Source organism: Tenebrio molitor, chromosome X (assembly GCF_963966145.1).
Source record: "Tenebrio molitor chromosome X, icTenMoli1.1, whole genome shotgun sequence".
In the NCBI taxonomy this organism is placed as follows: Eukaryota; Metazoa; Arthropoda; class Insecta; order Coleoptera; family Tenebrionidae; genus Tenebrio; species Tenebrio molitor.
Window position 1 is genome coordinate 2,470,529 of NC_091055.1, and position 19,135 is coordinate 2,489,663.

A 19,135-nucleotide genomic window follows, 5' to 3' on the forward strand; every position below is an offset into this window, starting at 1 on the left:
ATGTATAATTAACCGTTGAGCAAAATGGCAAACAAGCAAAGCGCCATGATATTTATTTGTCAGTAAAATATGGTGATAAAATTGATAAAGTAATAAGTAATAATAAATCTAATTACTTTTTGTGTAAAGTACCTTTCACATCTAAAGCGCTGTTTACACGGTCATGGCCTACTCTTATGACAATTTCATTGAAAGGGATTGGAAGTATACATAGTTGTTTTTAGTAAAAAATGTTTAGATACACACACGTAATACCAACATTACTCCTTTAAATGTTAAAAAAAAAACGCTCTAAAAATGTTGGCATTGAGAAAACAAAAAGTAGTACTTTTTTCAATTCGTGAAAAATATGTAGCCAATTTCGTTTTTGAATTATAAATTACACATTAATATAGGTGATACGGAGTCTGTTTCATTTGTTGGAAATAAAAGGCGGAATAATAAAGAAAGATTTATTTAAATCCTATTAGTTAATGATATATAAACATGACTTAAATTACATACAATCACATCTTTGCTAAATTGAATGGTTAGTTAGCAAGTTATAAGTTATGTGTACTTGAGAAGTAAAATAAAATGCAAGACTTGTGTAGTTAAAATGAAAAGAACACAATAGGGTGCTCGCATTTGCACCAAAACATGAACAATTAATTACACTGGAACAAGTTGCAGTTCAGTAAGGCCTGAGCACGAACTATCGCCGAGCTTCTACATAAAATAAGTAACATTAAAGAGATCAAGCCCTTCGCAGCAGTCAGGGGCCATGTCTGTATGTACAGGTGAGCACAACGGGCCCCTACAACAACTTACACTAACTACATCCTATTTACTCAGGAATTTATTTTAACTAAACTGATTAAGTCAAAAATAAACTATATTAATTGTGAAATTACCGCACCAAAAACTTGTTCTTGGGTAAGACCCACCATATTCAGAATCACACGTCAATCAGCGCGACAACTTATTGCTTCTTTTTTAACATCACAATATTTTTTTTCTTTTTGGTACATTAGTTGTGACTCTTAAAGCAACAACGAACACAACCCACGCGCCCCGTTTGACGAAATCTGTTCGATTGTGGGTCGTGCCAGTCAAGCATAATAGTTTTAAAATTTATATCACACAACGATAAACTATTTTAATTAATAATAAATCACATGTCTTTAGATATAATACAAATGTGCGTTTAAAAGTTTCTTCGCTTTGATATAAAAATATGGAAAAATATGAAGCTCCTTCTTTAACAAGAACTTAATTACTTTCTTATTTATACAAATATCATACAATAACATTTTTTAAGTGTTAATTGCGCATATTTTTCTGATGTTTCATTAAAAAAGCTCAGACTGAATATGATGATCGCGAGAAAATTGGCTATTTTTGTGTAATGAAGAATTCATACCCCAAGTATGGTGCGATAATGATTTGTGGCAATAAATTACATAAAAAATTAGCACAATGAAGAAGAAACAAATTGTGCGTAGCGCTTGATGAATTACACGAAAAGTAAAAAGTGATCGATCGCGATAAAATCCCACAAATGATCGATCGTTCATCGGGTCAATTCGTAATCGAGACCGTCTTTGCGATTTTACCACGATCGATGGAAATAAAACATATTGCTAACTGTAACAGTAATATCTATTAAATTATGAACTATGCGTTTAAAATATGAAAATCATAATTGGCGAACTACGAGTTGTAGAACGGATGAGAGTGATCGTTTGCTAGTGTGACACAGATGGATGAGTTGCAATTTTTTCTGTAACTTATTGGAGGATCTTGTGGCATGCTTTGACAATTTACCGACAGTCGATCAATTAAAAGAATAAAGTCAATCCTTAAAAATTAATATGTACAGTAAAATCTACTTACAAGTGCAACTTAACACATTCTACTTCATTGCTATAGGCACTATCTGTACACAATCAGTTAATAATGGGACAAGTTCTTCAAATCAAAAATAAAACCGCGAGATGAAATACCTGCCACATCATATACCGACCAATTTGTTTTTTTTTCTCTTTTGTTCTACATTATCGAGCTTATATCAATTAATCTATAATCCTTAAATTCAATCACAACGATTTAAGGATTGTTACATAATTTAAATAACAATCAGGCAAGCGTTTTACAACATTTTGGTACAAAAATGTCTAAATTCATACAATCTACGTATCACTTGACGGTTTAAATGTACCCAACATTGTACAGACAACAAGCAGTATTTTAAATCGAACAAAAATAATTAAGCTCTTAGTCTTGATTCAGTTTATAATTCATATAAAAAAACTAAACAAAGGCCATTTTGACAAATCGTTAACATCGTTGTGCTCAAAACAAAACAACTAGCTACTTATACCCTGAAATGGTCACCTCACATGCTCAAATATATGATGTTAGTATGTCTCGATTGTGGTGATCTATAACTCCCAAATTAGACTTATACAGGGTGATTCTGAAATAAGTTTGGAAAAAAAATCAGTAATTGGTGATGAGAAGAAGTCATTGACAAAAAAAATTTCTTATAAAAGTTTTTTCGTTTTCGAGATACAAATTTGGTCAAAATTGCTAGTACGCTGCTGAGTTAAAGGTGATTACCTGATTATTTTGGTGGTTTAGCAACAATAATAATCAAAGGTGCCCGTCAATCACAAACGCAAGGATACTCCACATTTTTCTTCCAAACTTATTTCCGAATCACCCTGTAGATAAATGCAAACAATATTGAGCAAAAGTCGTAACTTAAATCTGAATTTCCGTTAATACAATAGGTACTCGATTGCTACAAAATATTCGAAACACAATGATGGTAAGTTTTTATCGAAAAATCAATTTACTTATTACTTATTTCCTAATATGCATCTGGTAGTGACCACAATTTCATCGACATTTCCTCCGATAATATCATAAACGCGTGTGCATTCCTACGCTCGATTACATCTTCGTCACCCGGTTGCCTCCCGACAGTGGTCGATGTACAATAAATAACAGTCTTGATTGCGAAAATGTCGACGAAGTGTGATCGCTGTCAAATTAATTATGAAACGTAAAATAATCGAATCAGCAGTTTTTATTTCCAGAATTTCTCTACATTTAACTCATGTAACTACTCCCTCATAGTCCGATTATGTTCGATCTGTACAATTAGTATTGCCTAGGTAGTCATGATTATTGAAAAACGAGGAAAAGTCAATATTATGATGCTGTCAAATGTAAGAGAGAGTCCACACAGTTAGTTCTATGTTCTACAAATGCACGGGAATAATAAGAAATAAGTGAATCTACTTACACCAGTTTCTATCGCGACTTTACAGATCTGTTAGTTATACATCGAAAAAGTTTAATTCTCAATATGTATTATCAATGCTTTCACGGTTACTTACATTAAATTTTTTTTTTTTATATATTGTATTATGCAGATTCCTTCAGTGTAAAAAAATAACAGATCCAGTTGTCAATAGACGAGTTTTAAATAAAAATAATAAGCGAAAAAAAATCACATGTTGAAAAGCCACGTTTAAAAAAAATCTATAAAAATAATATCAAATAAGTAAATTAAAAAAAAAAAAATAAATAAATATGAGTGAATAAGGTATTTAAGAAAAGGCGTTTTTGTACCTCGGGAGATTCACGTAATTATTATTATTATTAATTAACAAGTCCCACAGACTTGTTAATATTGCACGTATTGTTAAAGTCTAATTGGAGCATGAGCACTATGATGTGTGGTTGACAATAAATAAATAACATGACACGAACGTAAAGATTATGAGATGGAGGAATTGACACGGCGGAATGTACACATTCCACAGTCTCACAGTCCGAATTGGCAGCGTCGCTGACATTTGCAATCACAATAACGCGGTACGCGATATGATTCTAACTAACCTAGAAGACTTGGCTACGTGACCGGGGGCAGCTTGCCCGAGTGCAGGGTGGCCGAGCGCTCCTCGCTCAGCTGGACGCGGACCTTGTTGCTGGTGAGCGTGTTGCTCTTGGGGGTGCGCAGCCCCGTCGGCGTCGACCGCGCTCCCGAGGGCTGGTCCGCCTTCTCGTTGGGCGGACGCGGCAGCCGCCGACGGAGCCAGGCGTGGCGCAGCGCCGAGCTCGGCGTCATCCGCACCTCGGGGTCCCACTGGAGGCACCGCTGGATGAAGTCGAGGAAGAGCGGGTCGTCGCATCCCTTCAGCGCCCGCTTCAGGTCCTTGGAGCCGGGCGGGCCGCGGGGCTTCCCCCGCCGGCTGATCCCCGCGCTCAGGATCACCTTCCCGTCGGGCATCGTCGAGCACGTGCAGTACCGCGGGATTCCTTTGGAGCTTATGAAGTTTTTGGCGCGCTTCGATTGGTCCAGCAGCCTCTGCGGCGGCATCCCCAGCAGCTCCATTATGCACGCTAGCTGGTCGGCCTCATCCTCACCGGGCAGCAACGGGAAACCCGTCAGCAGTTCGGCCAGGATGCATCCCAACGACCACATGTCGATCGGCATCCCGTACTTCGCCCCCAGGATCACTTCGGGGGCTCGGTAGAACCGCGACTGGATGTACGTGTACACGCGATTCTGCTCGTAACACGACGAACCGAAATCTATTACCTGAAACAAGCAAAATGCGTCAACAACGATTCCTTTCCAAAAAAAAAAGAGAAAAACAAAAAAAAAACGTCACTCCAATGCTGCCAATTTTGGCATTAGCGCACGAGTCCCAAGTGTAGAAAACGAGCCGTAGGGGAGTTTTCTGTGAGACGAGTGCGCCAATACCCTTCTAAAACGAGTTTTTTGTTATTTTTTAGAATTTGCACCCTTGTTTTAACGTTTAAATAAAAAAAAATCAATTTTCAAATTCTAGGGAATTTCGTATTAATTGGTAATTCAAGGTAACGGTTGCAACTACAGCTGCAACAGATGTTAAAAAGTAGAGTTTGAACATTAATATTGGAAGTTTTTTTGGTGTAATACACTGAAATATTGATAAAACTTTCATTAAAGTACAGTGTACTTTTATAAAGCCATAAACGACTCCTACTGACTGACGTTTATAGACGTATTATAAACGCAAATTCTAAAAATTAATAAACAAAATCGTTGAGTTTATTTATCCATTTTTGTTGCATCGAACACATTTTTTGAAGCAGAAATTTACCGAAGATTCGAAATGTGATCATTCGAGAAATAAAATCAGATCAAAATGGTTCAAACGCCTTTTTCTTGAAATTCTGTTTTTTGAAACGATTTCATAATACATATCATAAGATCTATTCAACCAATTCACTTCGTATGATTGACGTTGCGAAAGATAAAAGAAAATGTATCAATAATACATAATTTAAAACATTTTCCGACGAGGGATAAAATTTGTACTCCTTGACTAATAATTCACCGGAACTGGATAATTATTTGTCCTCTCTTACTACAGTAGTTCTGCACAAGATCTCGATGTATCTTACTCCCTGCATATCATAGGCAAGTTACGGTTCGAAATCAATATCACGCCGTGACAGTAGCTTCAATAAACATCAAATTTAAACTTAACAAAATAAAAAGTAAATTATCTTATGATTATCTGTTTCGTAGTATTTTTTGTCGTGCTACTATTTTTATCTTTTTTCCCTGAAAATGTCACATGCGTAAGTTATCATATTATTAGGAATTTTTTTGGTACTTGAGACTTGTAATATTTTTTAATCGATATGTCAATAAATGTGGATACTTTATCATCACTGCTGGCGCCGGTACTAAATGGTTTGTGGGCCTGGAATACAAAAAGAGAACAAATTGAACTAAAACGAAACAAACTCGAAAAAAATTTAAATATAGCATCGGGATTTGAAATTTAAAGCTGTTCGATCAATCAATAAAACCACAAAGTCCACAGAGTATAATGTAAAACAATATTTAAATTTTACTGTTGTGTATTTTCAATAATAAAACATGCAAATATGAGAACTGTGAATAAGTAAGTGAATAGGATCCTGCTGATCGCAACAAGGGAAAATATTTTTCGAACATTTCATAATAAAATACCAACACAACACTCTTTGATCTCGATTTTTCACGTTGATGGAAATTTCAAACGAGTAATTTTTTTGACATTTATGAAACATTTTACGCAGGCAAATAATAAAAAACGATAAACAAGTGCTCTCCTGGCCTCCACCAACATATTATATCTTCGTTTTTAATTTAATAAGAGTGATATTAAACTCTGGATTTATTAAAAAAAATAATTAAATTTGTTCGTTCATACGTCTCGTTTCGGTCGAAGCTTTGTTTCTTTAAATCGAGCCACAGTGGTTCATTAGACTTTTTAAATAAAGAACTCTTCAAGGATTTTCGTGTTATAAATAACTTGCGATTTTCACATATCCTTTTCATAATTTAATACGGAAGAGACGCAAAGCTGCTTTGTAAAGTTTCTGCATCCGAGACGATAAAATCACAACCGTGTTAAAACTAGATGCAAACAATTCGAAACAAGTCGGATCTCGCCGAATTCGTGTTCAAACTTGTGCAACGGAAAAAAACTGATGTGGGTCCCAAAACGTCGAAAACGTTGAGCTCGACCAGACTCAACTCTTTCCTTTGAAAGAAACAATGCTTTGATAAAAAAAAATTAATATAAAAACAACGCAAATGTATTTTCATTTCGAATCTGTTGACACGTAAAATCGTGAATTTAAATTAAAATTCGGGTGGAAGCATTTCATAGTTGAATTAATCCGTCCATTTAATTTTCGTTTTGTTTCACCGCTGCAGATCGACTCGTTACTTTTTGTCGAGCAATTATTGATCGGGATTTTTCCAAATGACCTAAAAAGTCTGATTTTGGATTATCTAATACATATATTGACGCAATATCCGAATCTATCAGATTAAAAGATAACGATAAAAACATCACAGTCACACAATCGGAACGAATCGCACGTCAAATGATTGCTTTGGAGATTTACTAGTGATTGTGATTATCTAATCTCGGGATATTAGCATTGGCCAACAATATTTTTACTAATCCCACCGATTATGAAACAAGGCTGAGTTGCAGTTGCAGAATTTAACAAACAATAAACACAAATTCAGAAATACTTCACACCACTGGTGTATAACGTACACACATTTGAAATTCCAAGTGACACATACTTCTTCTCCTTGGCCCAAATTGAACAGAAATTATTTTTACGACCCCAATTAACACCCGAACCACCACAATTCGTTTAATCACAAATCGACCTTGACTTTGAGCCGGAAAAAAATCGATTTGCCACAAAACCACCTTTGTGTCGTCGACTCTGGGGTCAAAATTGAGGAAGACATTTTGCGCGAATCGCAAAGTACGAAAATAAACACGTCGCATAATAAAATCGCGGTTTATAGTGGAACATCTCATTTGGGGGCTTTACAACTTGATTTGTGTTCAATAAAATATTTAGTGGAAAGAAATTCGGAACAGGATCCTGGTGTAACGCCGAAAACCTGTCGCGTCAAGATTGTTGTACAAATTCTTTGTACTTCGGTGGTGGCCTGCATTGTCCAACGCTTGTTACTTCCACCAAATCCCGATTCACACTAAACGTGCGGCCGAATTATAATACAATTCACGAATTGTGTTGGGGGATGTAAGAGTTCAACACGTTTAATTTACCACGATCGACTGAATCAATTTTTACCGTTTGCTTTCTTCAACGGACAATTAAACTTCGGTTTATTAATTAAAAATTACCAGGCACATTAACGGGTCGACCGAGCAAAATCATCGATTCGATTTAAAATGTCGACGTGCTGCTGTCGAATTCCGTTTTGTAATATAATCGAATTTTTGGGGCGACAACGGTGACACAGGTAACCAACGTCACGTAAAAAATCCATTAGTTTTCGAAGAAAATCCCGTCTCTAAATATTACTGTGACGCTTCGAAACCTACTTCAAAGAAAAAAAAAATGTCACAAGCGATGAAACACATTCCCTGGATCCATTACCGTTTATTGCGTAGTATTCCCTCCCTTAAAAGAATTTTTATGGAGTTATGAGGATGTAACAAAACCGGCACGGATTTGTGTTATGTGAAATGGCCACGTCAACCCTACTTTGCCTAATGCCTAGCTATTACCCCGGCGGAGCCGTTCTTTTACTTTTTTCTCGTCGTTTTTAATTGTCGCGTTACAAAATTTACACCATCCCTTATTTTCTCTGCGGTCCGGCAAGAGTTTCTTTGTTGATAATAATAGAATAATTTGATCTTAATTAAACGAAAGCGGTAGCGTGATGTTCCCTAGTAATTTTATTTTCACCATCACGGGTGACAATTTTATGTTAACGAAGGAAGAAGCGTTGGTGCGTTAATTATTCCGATCAGCTTATGTCAAGCACATACCGTAAAAAATACCGGCTGAAACAGGAAGTCTGACTTACTGTTAATAGGTACGAGGTATTGTGATTTTTCGGCTATAAATATGTTATGGTCAAGTGATCGGCCAAAGGTATTAAAATGCACGTTGCGTAAAATAATGGATGTTTCTCGCTGAGGAGAAAAATGATATTTATTTAAATGTACGACAACACATCGATGTTTAATAAATTCGTTTTATCATCACGGTTTGGATGTTTTACACACGTTGTTGCAACTTTACTTTCTGCTGCGCTCTTTTGGTGCTCGCAAATTGAAATTTACGAGTTGAATTTATGAAGTGCATTTAATTCAGCGACGTCAAACGGTTCGTTTGGAATCGACGTCGGTTTTTGGGGAGAAATTTTCTCGAAAAAAAAATCTGGACCGTACATTTTTTGCATTTGTTAGAAAAGGAGACGGGTCGTGTTTATATTGTGTCGGTATTGTATCGACGTACAAATGTTTATTTTAGTAAATTGGGTCGGTAGCAAATATTTTTGTGTTTTGTGGGGATGGTTGAGATCGTGAGCACTGACCTTGAGTCCACTTCGCCCCTGCTGCTTGAGAAGTACATTTTCGGGTTTCATATCGCAATGTATAATTTTGTTTCGATTGAGAGCATCCAGGCATTGTAGTAGCGAGTGACTAAATTTGCGTACTAACTGTAGACTAAAGCCCTGAAACTTGTTTTTCTTGATGAGCTCATATAAATTGATAGACAAAAGTTCGAAAGTGATGCACATGTGGTTGCGAAACGTGAACGAATCTAGCATATGTATGATATTCATTGTGTTATCCTTGTCTTGTTTCCTTAGGTGTTCCAGGATGCGCACCTCCTCTTGAGCCTGCCGGTGGAACCTCTTCTCGTTGCGTACCATCTTGAGGGCCACGTGCATGTGGTTCTTGTGGTCGTAGGCCTTCACCACCTGGCCAAAGGAGCCCTTGCCGATGACCTTGAGCACTTCGTACCGGTAGGCAACGTGATCGTGGGGAATGTGCAGGTAGGAGCCCTGGTCGTTGTCGTACTCGCAGTTGTTGGGGTTGCCGATGATGCCGGGGCGTTTCTTGGCGTTGGCCCCTATGAAGTATATTTGGGAAAAGTTGAAAATTTCGTGGTGCTCGTAGGGCGTCAGCTTGTTCATGTAGAGCTTCATCACTTGGTCCGGGGTGGCCACCATGGTCTTGTGCTTTTCGGGCTGCGCCGAGGGCGGGCCGGGGGAGCCCTTGGAGGGGCGCAGCATGTGCGATTGCATGCACTGCAGCGCGCACGACCCGACCACCTGCAGGTCCGGCAGCCCCGCGGATGCGGCGGACGCGGCGGGGGGGCTCTGCTCCTTGGCCGCCGGCTTCAGGGGGGGCAGGCTGCCCCCCTCGGGGAGGTACGAGTGCGACGAGACGGAGAACAGCTGCGTGCGGGACATCGGCATCTTCACGGAGTTGGCCACTGCGGCGCTAGACATCTCTAGCGCATTTCCGACAGCCCGAGAGGTTGATGGCCAACCATTAGAGCGAGAGTTGAGCACATTCACGGACCACTGCTGCCACGGCCGAAACTTCCTTCACCACCACCACGACGTCAGGCACATTCTTCACCACCGAACCGCGCACCCACTTTCCCTCTTCCCGTTCAACTTTTTTACAAAAACATCGTAAGTAAAACAAAGAGATTTTGGTTATTTTACAGCCATATTTCCACCTAATTTATTCCCGACTGCTGCCAACTGGTGGCGCTACCAGCCTGCTCTGAGCTTCGGTCGCTTCCGCGTGCCCTCGCCGACGTCTCGTTCTCTCGTTTTCGCACGCCATTGGCTCTTCCTACCCTACTCCTCACACCAATGACGTTTCCGAACCCGCCCATTTTCAAATTTCAAACATTCAATTTTTAGCATCCTCCTTATCAATTTATATTCAAACAAAAAACGTCATTTACACCTGCAATATACACCTGTAATATACACCTGCAATATTTATCTCCCACCTGTCATATTTATTTACGTCAATTCGTCCTTGACTCCACGATTAAGGCCAAGGGTCATTGACTCAAAAGTTTAACCCAGCCGGCGTCATTACGTCAATACAATCCAAATGACTATAAAACGTTACACTCGTGTTACGTTTACGAGACGCTAAATGACCCAGGCCATTCCATACTTGTGCGCAAGTCCTATAATTTTGCGCGTTATTTAAATTTGACGTTCACGGACTTAGAAAATATCGCAACTTAACTGTGAATTTTAATATTTAATCCAACAAGGATTCTACAACAAACGTGAAAAGTATATTAGTTTTGAAATGAAAACGATTTTAAGATAACCAATCACACACGCCTGCCTGAAGGTAACTCTACTAAATGTATGCGTTTTTAGATGCTGCTGCTAAAAAAACTGTGATGAAATGTTTGGACGAGTTTTATAAGGGTTGATTTTGCGCACGAATCCCAGGTCTAGAAAACGACCCGTAGGCGAGTTTTTTATGTTATTTTTTAGATTTTTTTTTTAATTTTTAAATAAAAAAATTAAATTTTTAAATTCTAGGGAATTTTGTATTATGTAATTGGTAATTCAAGGTAACGGATGCAACCACATCTGCAACAGATGTTAAAAAGTAGAGTTTGAACATTAATATTGGAAGTTTTTTGGTGTAAATGACAATAATACACTGAAATGTTGATAAAAATTATCTTAGAGATCTATTAAACGACGAGTGCTTTAATAGATAGCCATAAACGACTCCAAATTGAATACAATAATAGACCCATTAAAAGATTCTAAAAACATTATATCTTTAGTTTGTGTTCTACTCATCTACTGTTCTTTGCCTTACGTGCAGCACGCGGTACAGTACCATGCGGATGCGGTACATGTAACCATGTAACAACCACAGGTAACAACAAAGCACCCAAGTTACTAACGCATGCGTATTGGTAAGGATCGTCCTGGGTTATTTAGCCTCTCGTGTTACGTTTCCCTAAAAATGATAACTTCACATGTTCATATCTACAACGATCAACTTGCCGATCCATTTTTTCCCGTCGGTCGTCATTCTGTGCTCAACCGGAATTAAATTCCACACTAAAAATTATCCTGACGCGTCTTTTTTTGTTTAAAGTCACGTGTGTTAGTTTATTTTTATTTTTTAAATTGGAAGTTCCTACCGCATTTAAAATAAATTAAATGACGAAACCAGACAATTTTCTTTTGACTTCTTTGGAACTCCAAACGTTATATCAAAACTTCAAAACAAATTGTTTATTTTTATTTTTTCAAATCAGCCTGTTTTGGGACTGTTGTCCAGTACTGGTTTTTATGCATCTACTACATATTTAAGCACAGCATTATCGTGCAGATGCTACTTAATGATAATCTTTAGAACCTAATTTTTAGATGCAATTAACTTTCACTACCAGGAAGAGATGAGACAACGTGACTAATTGCACGTCTAAATTAGTATTAGTAACTAGTTTTTGTATAAACAACAAATTTCACGAAATATAATATGCCGTGATTACACAAAGAATGCATCAACACAATGCAATATCATATTTGTTTAAGAAAGAAAATCCTATCTTACCACAAATGCACTGAATACGTATCCACTATCTATTGTGTATTTTTTAAAGATAGACAAAAATGATGAATAAACAGCAAACGTTTGAGTTAAATTGCATGTGCAGCTCAAAAAATTCCAAAAAATCATCGACATGTAGATAATGCAAAATATGACTTTCACTCTTGTTGGCTTATATTATAACGATAAACTAAGAAAAATTGGCGGAGAAGTAGTTTCAAAATAATGAAGATATTCAAGTTTAACAAACAACACTTTCCAAACACAATTTTATACGTATTTTGGTATTTATTTTTTTAACCGTAATTTTTTTATGTAGGTACATATTATTTAAATTTTAAATATAACATCATTGTTATAAAAATTGATTATAAAGTCTGGTGTCATTATATTTATTAAATATAAAAATAAATCATATTTTTTCCATAAATTTGAAGTTAGTAACGGGAAAAATTCCAACCTATTTTTCGAATTGTGATATTTTTCCCGCCATCGAAATTGTCGTAAACGCCATTTTGAATGTTAATGTGTTGAATGTCAACTGTTTAACCCCAAGTTTAATAATAATAACGTCAAGTATTATTCACAAGTATTTATTGCAGCGAAAGCGAAAAAAATGGCTTCACGAGTATTAATGAAAAAACCTATCGAGTTGGGCAAAATGGTTTTAAGGGTAAGACGAAGTTTGATTGCATAACCTATAAAAAATATATTAATGGATTTCAGTGTCAGTCGACAATGTCAGCGTTCGAAATCCAGCATAAAACACCTTTAATTAAAAAAGTCGTAAGTTCAGAGTAAAAAATCCGTTACACAATTTTGCAGAAAAGTATTTCAGCAAGCCATTCCTGTGGCTCTATATGGGGGCCGTCATGCGGTAACGATGCTACCGGGAGGCGGGATTGGCCCAGAATTGATGGGTTATGTGAGAGAAGTCTTTAAATATGCAGGTGCTCCTGTTGATTTTGAAGTGGTAGAGATTGGTGATGAAAATGTTGATTTAGATTATGCCTTAACCTCAATCAAGCGCAATGGTGTAGCAATCAAAGGTTTGCATTGTTATGTAAAAAAAAACAAGTCACTTAGTTTTGTTTTTAGGCAATATTGAAACAAAAAGTGAGAGCGCTAGTGTGGTGTCAAGAAATGTAGCCATCAGAAATGAGTTAGATCTGTTTGTTAATATTTTGCATTGTAAGTCATATGCAGGTGTACCTGCTCGACAGAAAGATATTGATATTGTCATTATACGCCAAAATACAGAGGGTGAATATGCCATGTTGGAACATGAGGTAAGATTGTCAAACCACGGACTTATACACAGATCTGGCAACTCGAGTGGAGGGGGTAGTCCGCTTATTGAAGTAACTTTTCATTCGCCGCGGTAAGCGCTGCGATCGGGTTTCCACGGTGCGGGAGTGAGACAGCGCTAAATTGTTATCTCTCGCACTCCTTTCCGCATTATTGTTTTGCATTTATATCATCAGTATAGTATGCACGATTAAAAGTATTATAATTATACACAAAATAAATTCTTCAGAATTTGCTTGGTATAGATAGCATCCTTGTGAAGTTGGGGATACTTGTACGGCACAAATTACATTTTTATCTGAATCGCTTCATGTAAACTTCGTGTATCTAAAAGATTCTTATTCAACTTACTTAAATTATTTGCCCATTTGCGTCGCGTTTTATCCATTCGCGAAATATATCTTTCTCGTCGAAATGTTTCTCGCAAATCAGTTGAACGTAATTCAATGATGCCCGGAATTGCCTCTTCCCACTTTTTTCGTCTGGATAAGTCTTGTGGCACACGAAACACAGAACACTTCACTTCGTCGATTCTGCTGCGGTTTCGACAATGCGGTACCGCACACCGCCGCGTCATTTTTACTGAATTTTATTAATTTGCAAAGCTCTTACAAAATTCAAAATCGCTGCACTCAAGCTTTTCGAGGTTATGTTTATCTGCGAATCCCGATCACAGCCCTCACTCGCGGCTACGTTAGTAATAAAAAGTTTCCTCAATGCCTAATGGAAATTCTCGCGAGTTGCCAGACCAGTGTAGAAGACCGTGGCCAATACCATTTCCACCACCCCTTTCAAGGTCATGCAGTGTGGCCATGTTTGTGGTGGGAATAAGAGTGCTGCCCCTACTCATGTTTTGTCAATTGACTATTGTAGAGTGTTGATGGAGTTGTGGAGAGCATGAAAGTAGTGACTGAGTCAAATTCTGACAGAGTAGCGCGTTTTGCTTTTGAATACGCCAAAAAAAATGGCAGAAAAAGGGTGACAACAATTCACAAAGCTAACATCATGTAAGCATAATGAGTAATGACAATCAATGTGTTGGTCACATATCTGGATTTTTAGGAAATTATCCGACGGTCTGTTTTTGGACACGTCTAGACGAATAGCCAAAGAGTATCCAGAAATAGAACATAACGATATGATCATCGATAATTGCTGCATGCAGCTGGTCTCAAAACCCCACCAATTTGATGTAATGATCATGACAAATCTCTATGGAAGTATAGTCTCGAATGTAGTGTGCGGACTGATAGGAGGCGCCGGTCTCTTGTCCGGAAAAAATTATGGAGATCACGTAACGACAACATACATTTTTTTGACCGTTACATATTCAAATAATTGTTTCAGTACGCAATTTTCGAACCTGGCACCAGGAATACCGGCACGGCTATCGCCGGTAAAAATATCGCGAATCCGATCGCCATGCTCAGCGCTTCAGTAGACATGTTGCATCATTTGGGACACACTCAGCACGCCGAACTCATCCAACGCGCCATCGAGAAAACAATTTGCGAAGATAAAATACATACTCCTGGTAACTTTCAAGCTCTGCCGTGACGCGTATAATATTATTTTTCTATTTTGCACCTATAACACAGTCAGTATAACACTCAAACGGGTTTCGAAAAGGAGCTATTTTCGATACGCGTTTCAGGAACATTTACTTAAATTTTTAATGTTGGCAGTGACTCATAGTGAGTTGTTGCTACGTGATCACTGCACTTCACGACCTTTAAATTCAAAACTTACAATTGTTCGTCTATTTACCAGCGTTACCAACCCTTATATTTGCCAAATATAATTTTCCTAGCATTATGTTTTGAACTTTTTTTAAATTTAAGGGGCAAAATAGAAAAAATATTGTATTACACTCGTTTTATAAGCCATTTTGTCACACTTGTTTGTTTATAGCACTCGTCGCTGCGCTCCTCGTGCTCTAAAAAACGCGTGCGACAAAATGGTGTCTTATAAAACTCGTATAATAAATTACTATTGTTCCAGATTTAGGGGGCACCGCCAAGAGCACCGACGTCATTCAGAGAATAATCGATCACATCTTGCAGGCCGACATCAGACCTTGGTAATTTTTCTTTCATTTTTACCTTTGCAATTGTGGTGTTTGCTTTGTGCTAACATTTCACCGACTCAATACTCGTTGCAAGCCTTTACTATTATTAATTTGTAACAAAACTAATTTTCTATGCTACAAGTGAAGTCTAATCTGCTGTTTTCTTGTAAGTTTATATTTCACCGGAATACGATCAACGTCTGACTTTTTTTTCTTTTTGTTTTTCAGAATCCACTCAGTTTACGTATTATTTAATATTTATTTGGTTGACATTGTATAATATGTATATAGATCTACGAATTGTGTATTTATTAAGAAATCACTTGTACGTTGAATGAATTAAAATAAAAGTAATAAATACGAATTACCACTTTATTGCCATAAGTTACAGTTTAATTTAAAAATTGAAGATAAAAAATACGCCTCAACCGCGAAATACATTTTGGAATGTAAATTGAAGGCCTGTCATGGAATCACTTTTTTGGGGCAGCCCATTTGTAGGAACCTGTGTATGTGAAGTTGTTATTAGTCAACATTTCATCAGCTTCTTTTGGTCCACGGCTTCCATACCTAATAAAAACGTGAGTATTATTTACAGTTACGTATTCGTTACATAACATTGTTGCATATATGTAATATTGTGTCGTGACGTATATGTAACATAACGTTGCAACGTATGTGTGACGTCACGATGTAACAAACTTGATACTTACAGATATGGAATCGGTTTGATGCTGTCTGTCTCGATTTGATGTAACAGTGGTGTGAAAATCCTCCACGCTTCACTCAGTTCGTCGGAACGCACGAAATGCATTTGTGAGCCACAAAAGACGTCCAAAATGAGCCTTTCGTAGGCGTCTGGTAATTTGACATTCTGGAATGATCGGAATTATCGACTGAGATACAAGAGTCTGTGCCAACTTGCCGCATATCTGTGTCCATAAGTGAGGTCCAGTTCGGTTTCTTCCATGTCGAAGGCCATTCCCGGCGTCTTCACCATCATTTTCACGTACAAAGCTTCACCTGGTTGCACCCTGATCACCAACTCGTTGCGTTTTGGCTTCCCGTCGAAAATATCCCCGGGGACTTCTTTGAACTGGACGCGGACTTCGGCCTTGCGTTCGTTGAGAGCTTGAAAAATCACCGTCAGAAGATACGAACGAATCGAACGGCGAAATTTTTACCTTTGCCGCATTTGAGAACGAAGGGGACGCCGTCCCACCTCTCGTTATGGATGTGGAGAGCGGCCAAGGCATAAGTTGGGGTTACCGAGCCTTCCGGTACCGTCGGATCGTCAAGATAGCCCAGTTTTTCGTCACCTTCCCCCTCCGGGTTGCCCACGTATTGCCCCAAAACGACGTCTTTCCGTTCGATGACTTTGATGCATCTCAGCACTTTCACTTTTTCGTTTCTTATGTCGTCGGGGTGGCAGGACGCGGGTTTCTCCATCGCGACAAGAGTGAGAATTTGCAGAAGATGATTTTGCATAATATCCCTAATAATACCAAATTCGTCGAAATATCCACCGCGGCCTTGGGTACCGAACGGCTCTTTAAAACTGATCTGTATCGAAGCGATGTTGTCTCTGTTCCAAGTTGGGTTGAAAATTCTATTCCCAAATCTGCAAAAAAAGTGTCACGCGGCAGCTTTCAAAAACCGGTCAGTACCTCAGCGTCATCAGATTTTGAACCATTTCTTTCCCTAAGTAATGATCAATTCTGTAAATTTGTTGCTCTGTGAACAAGGAGGCCAAGTGGTCCGACAGTTTTTGGGACGTCGCCGAGTCGCGCCCAAACGGCTTTTCTATGATGATTCTTGTCCATCCTCTGCAAAACGAAAGTGGTGCAAGGTCGCCTTCAAATCCGTGACTCACGACTTACTTTTGTGCCATGCACGAATTTCTAATGTGAACCGTCACCGGTTCGAACACCGAGGGCGGAAGGGCCAGATAGAACAGTCTATTAGCGGCGGGGCCCTTTTCGAAATTGCACAACTCTTGGTTCAATTTCTCGAAATCCGTCCTGGAATCGTACCCCCCAGCGACGTAATGATTCAAGCGCCAGAACTGCTCGTATTTCTCTTCTTCACTAGTTTTCACCTTGGGACAGGCGTGTACTTCAGAATTTTATATTTTGATTTTTTTTTTATACCTTCATGTAGGGCTTGCATTTCTCTTTTATTTCCTGAATACTAGTTTTGCTTCTTGCGTACCCGTAGAACACGGTGTTGACAGGGAGGAGGTTGTCCCGGTACAACCACCAAAGCGTGGGGTAGATTTTTTTCCTAGCTAGGTCACCCTGCACACAAACAATTTATTCTGAAGCATTGACCTTAACACGTCGACTCACTGAAGCCCCAAGGGTGACAAACACGTGAGGGTGCTGCCCGTCAAAGTGAGTCCCTCCGTGGTCCATTTCTTTCGATTTAAGGGATTTCCTGTAGAGAGCCAGGCACATTTCCGAATTCGCCCCATCTGTAAACAAACAATTCAACAATCGTGTGCATTTTTCACGCCGAATTTACCCTCGTCATCTATTTTTAGAAACGGCATTCTCTTAAGTTGTGACCCGATTGTTGTCAGATTAACCACAGAACTGAAATCCGCGATTAGATGACTTTCATCGCATTTCAATAACACACTTCTTCAAGGTTGTTTAATAATAATATTAAATACGAATGTTTATAAAAATTCCCGCCAAACTTTCGTATCACGACTCGTACGATAGTAAACTACGATTTGGCGATTATAGTTCAATGAAGTGCTAAAAATAAATTTTTTCGCAAGATTAATATGGTAATTGACAGTCCCGGTGATTCGATTACCATTTATTAGTTGTAGGACGCATTTATTAACACATACAAGTCATAAAAAGTGGCTTGGGTGCTTTGAGGAATTCATTGCCATACCCAAAAAATTTCTGCGTCATTTCATTCAGAGGACCTTCCCCTATAAAAGTTTGTAAATTTGTAATGGTGCAAAATCAAATCGTGTCGTAACTAAGATGGTTTGTTTATAAACAAGCTACGACTCGACTCGCCTCCGGAATAACTGTATTCGATTCAGGATTCAGTGTTGTAGAATAATCATGATGCAGCACATGGTTATTATTTACGTTACGTCGGAATCACCCGATCCCTACGTTTAAATAAACAATAAAAATTTGTCACCAACGATTTTTAAGTGGGCACCGGTGACTATGCAAAAACCTGCTGCAATTGAGTTTTATAAAATTATTATCACGATCATTGGTACAAATCGAAAGATAACCTTACTATGACCTGCGAAATTAGCTAGAGGTGGTTTCTAACCACAAAAACGTGTAATTTTTGCCTTGCAATTGCACTTAATTATTAAATTCTACAATGGTTAATTTTAATTGTAAATTAGAGCAAATTTGAGGTATCGTAAGTGGTATTGTTAAATTCGCGTGAAAACCACGTGTTGTTTTCGTGTCGCATTTAGGGGTGGTTTTGCATCACGTGACCCAGTACCAACCCTTCCCTTTGCAAATATTTGACCTTGATCGTTGATGTATACAAAAAACCCGCCAATTTCATTGCTGCGCACATTGCAGGTGATAAACGCCCGATATTAGGTGAAAATAATGAATTATACTTACGAGGTGGTGTCGCATTTGTCATAGTTAAAATTTTCTGTTGAAAAATGGAACAAAACTAACACGAAAACACAACAAAAATAATTATCGAACTAGCCAGCAAAGTTGTTTGAGCGTTTGAATGTGCAGGTAAGAAATGTAAGCTGTGGCTGCGACAAACGTCGTCGAAGTCGCACTTGCGGAAGAAAAGGAGA

At 38.2% G+C, this 19,135-nt stretch overlaps 3 protein-coding genes across 7 annotated transcripts; 1 reads left to right on the forward strand and 2 right to left on the reverse strand.

Annotated features, from left to right (window-relative positions):
* Window positions 1–438: 438 nt before the first annotated feature.
* Dyrk3 (Dual-specificity tyrosine phosphorylation-regulated kinase 3) lies at window positions 439–9,841 on the reverse strand. The gene is made up of 2 exons (XM_069060867.1): window positions 8,918–9,841; window positions 439–4,594 (listed from the first exon to the last, which is right to left on the reverse strand). Exons 1-2 carry the CDS (start codon window positions 9,839–9,841, stop codon window positions 3,905–3,907), a joined length of 1,614 nt encoding a protein of 537 aa, XP_068916968.1. The 3' UTR covers window positions 439–3,904.
* Window positions 9,842–9,888: 47 nt separating this feature from the next.
* LOC138140117 (isocitrate dehydrogenase [NAD] subunit gamma, mitochondrial-like) lies at window positions 9,889–15,688 on the forward strand. Of its 4 annotated transcripts, none has more exons than XM_069060872.1 (10): window positions 9,889–10,030; window positions 12,551–12,621; window positions 12,675–12,734; window positions 12,787–12,997; window positions 13,047–13,237; window positions 14,130–14,263; window positions 14,319–14,550; window positions 14,604–14,790; window positions 15,258–15,490; window positions 15,553–15,688. In XM_069060872.1, the coding sequence occupies exons 2-9, from the start codon at window positions 12,565–12,567 to the stop codon at window positions 15,338–15,340; spliced, it is 1,155 nt and encodes a 384-aa protein (XP_068916973.1). In that variant the 5' UTR covers window positions 9,889–10,030; window positions 12,551–12,564; the 3' UTR covers window positions 15,341–15,490; window positions 15,553–15,688. The 4 variants fall into 4 exon arrangements, with proteins under 4 accessions (XP_068916973.1, XP_068916974.1, XP_068916971.1 ...); XM_069060873.1 differs by lacking the exon at window positions 9,889–10,030 and adding an exon at window positions 11,218–11,264; XM_069060870.1 differs by lacking the exon at window positions 9,889–10,030 and adding an exon at window positions 11,280–11,304.
* Zw (glucose-6-phosphate 1-dehydrogenase Zw) lies at window positions 15,683–19,111 on the reverse strand. Of its 2 annotated transcripts, none has more exons than XM_069060869.1 (9): window positions 18,945–19,111; window positions 17,673–17,797; window positions 17,475–17,621; window positions 17,205–17,422; window positions 16,992–17,150; window positions 16,509–16,945; window positions 16,250–16,455; window positions 16,038–16,198; window positions 15,683–15,894 (listed from the first exon to the last, which is right to left on the reverse strand). In XM_069060869.1, the coding sequence occupies exons 1-9, from the start codon at window positions 18,964–18,966 to the stop codon at window positions 15,798–15,800; spliced, it is 1,572 nt and encodes a 523-aa protein (XP_068916970.1). In that variant the 5' UTR covers window positions 18,967–19,111; the 3' UTR covers window positions 15,683–15,797. The 2 variants fall into 2 exon arrangements, with proteins under 2 accessions (XP_068916970.1, XP_068916969.1); XM_069060868.1 differs by lacking the exon at window positions 18,945–19,111 and adding an exon at window positions 17,848–18,043.
* Between the last annotated feature and the right edge of the window lie 24 nt (window positions 19,112–19,135).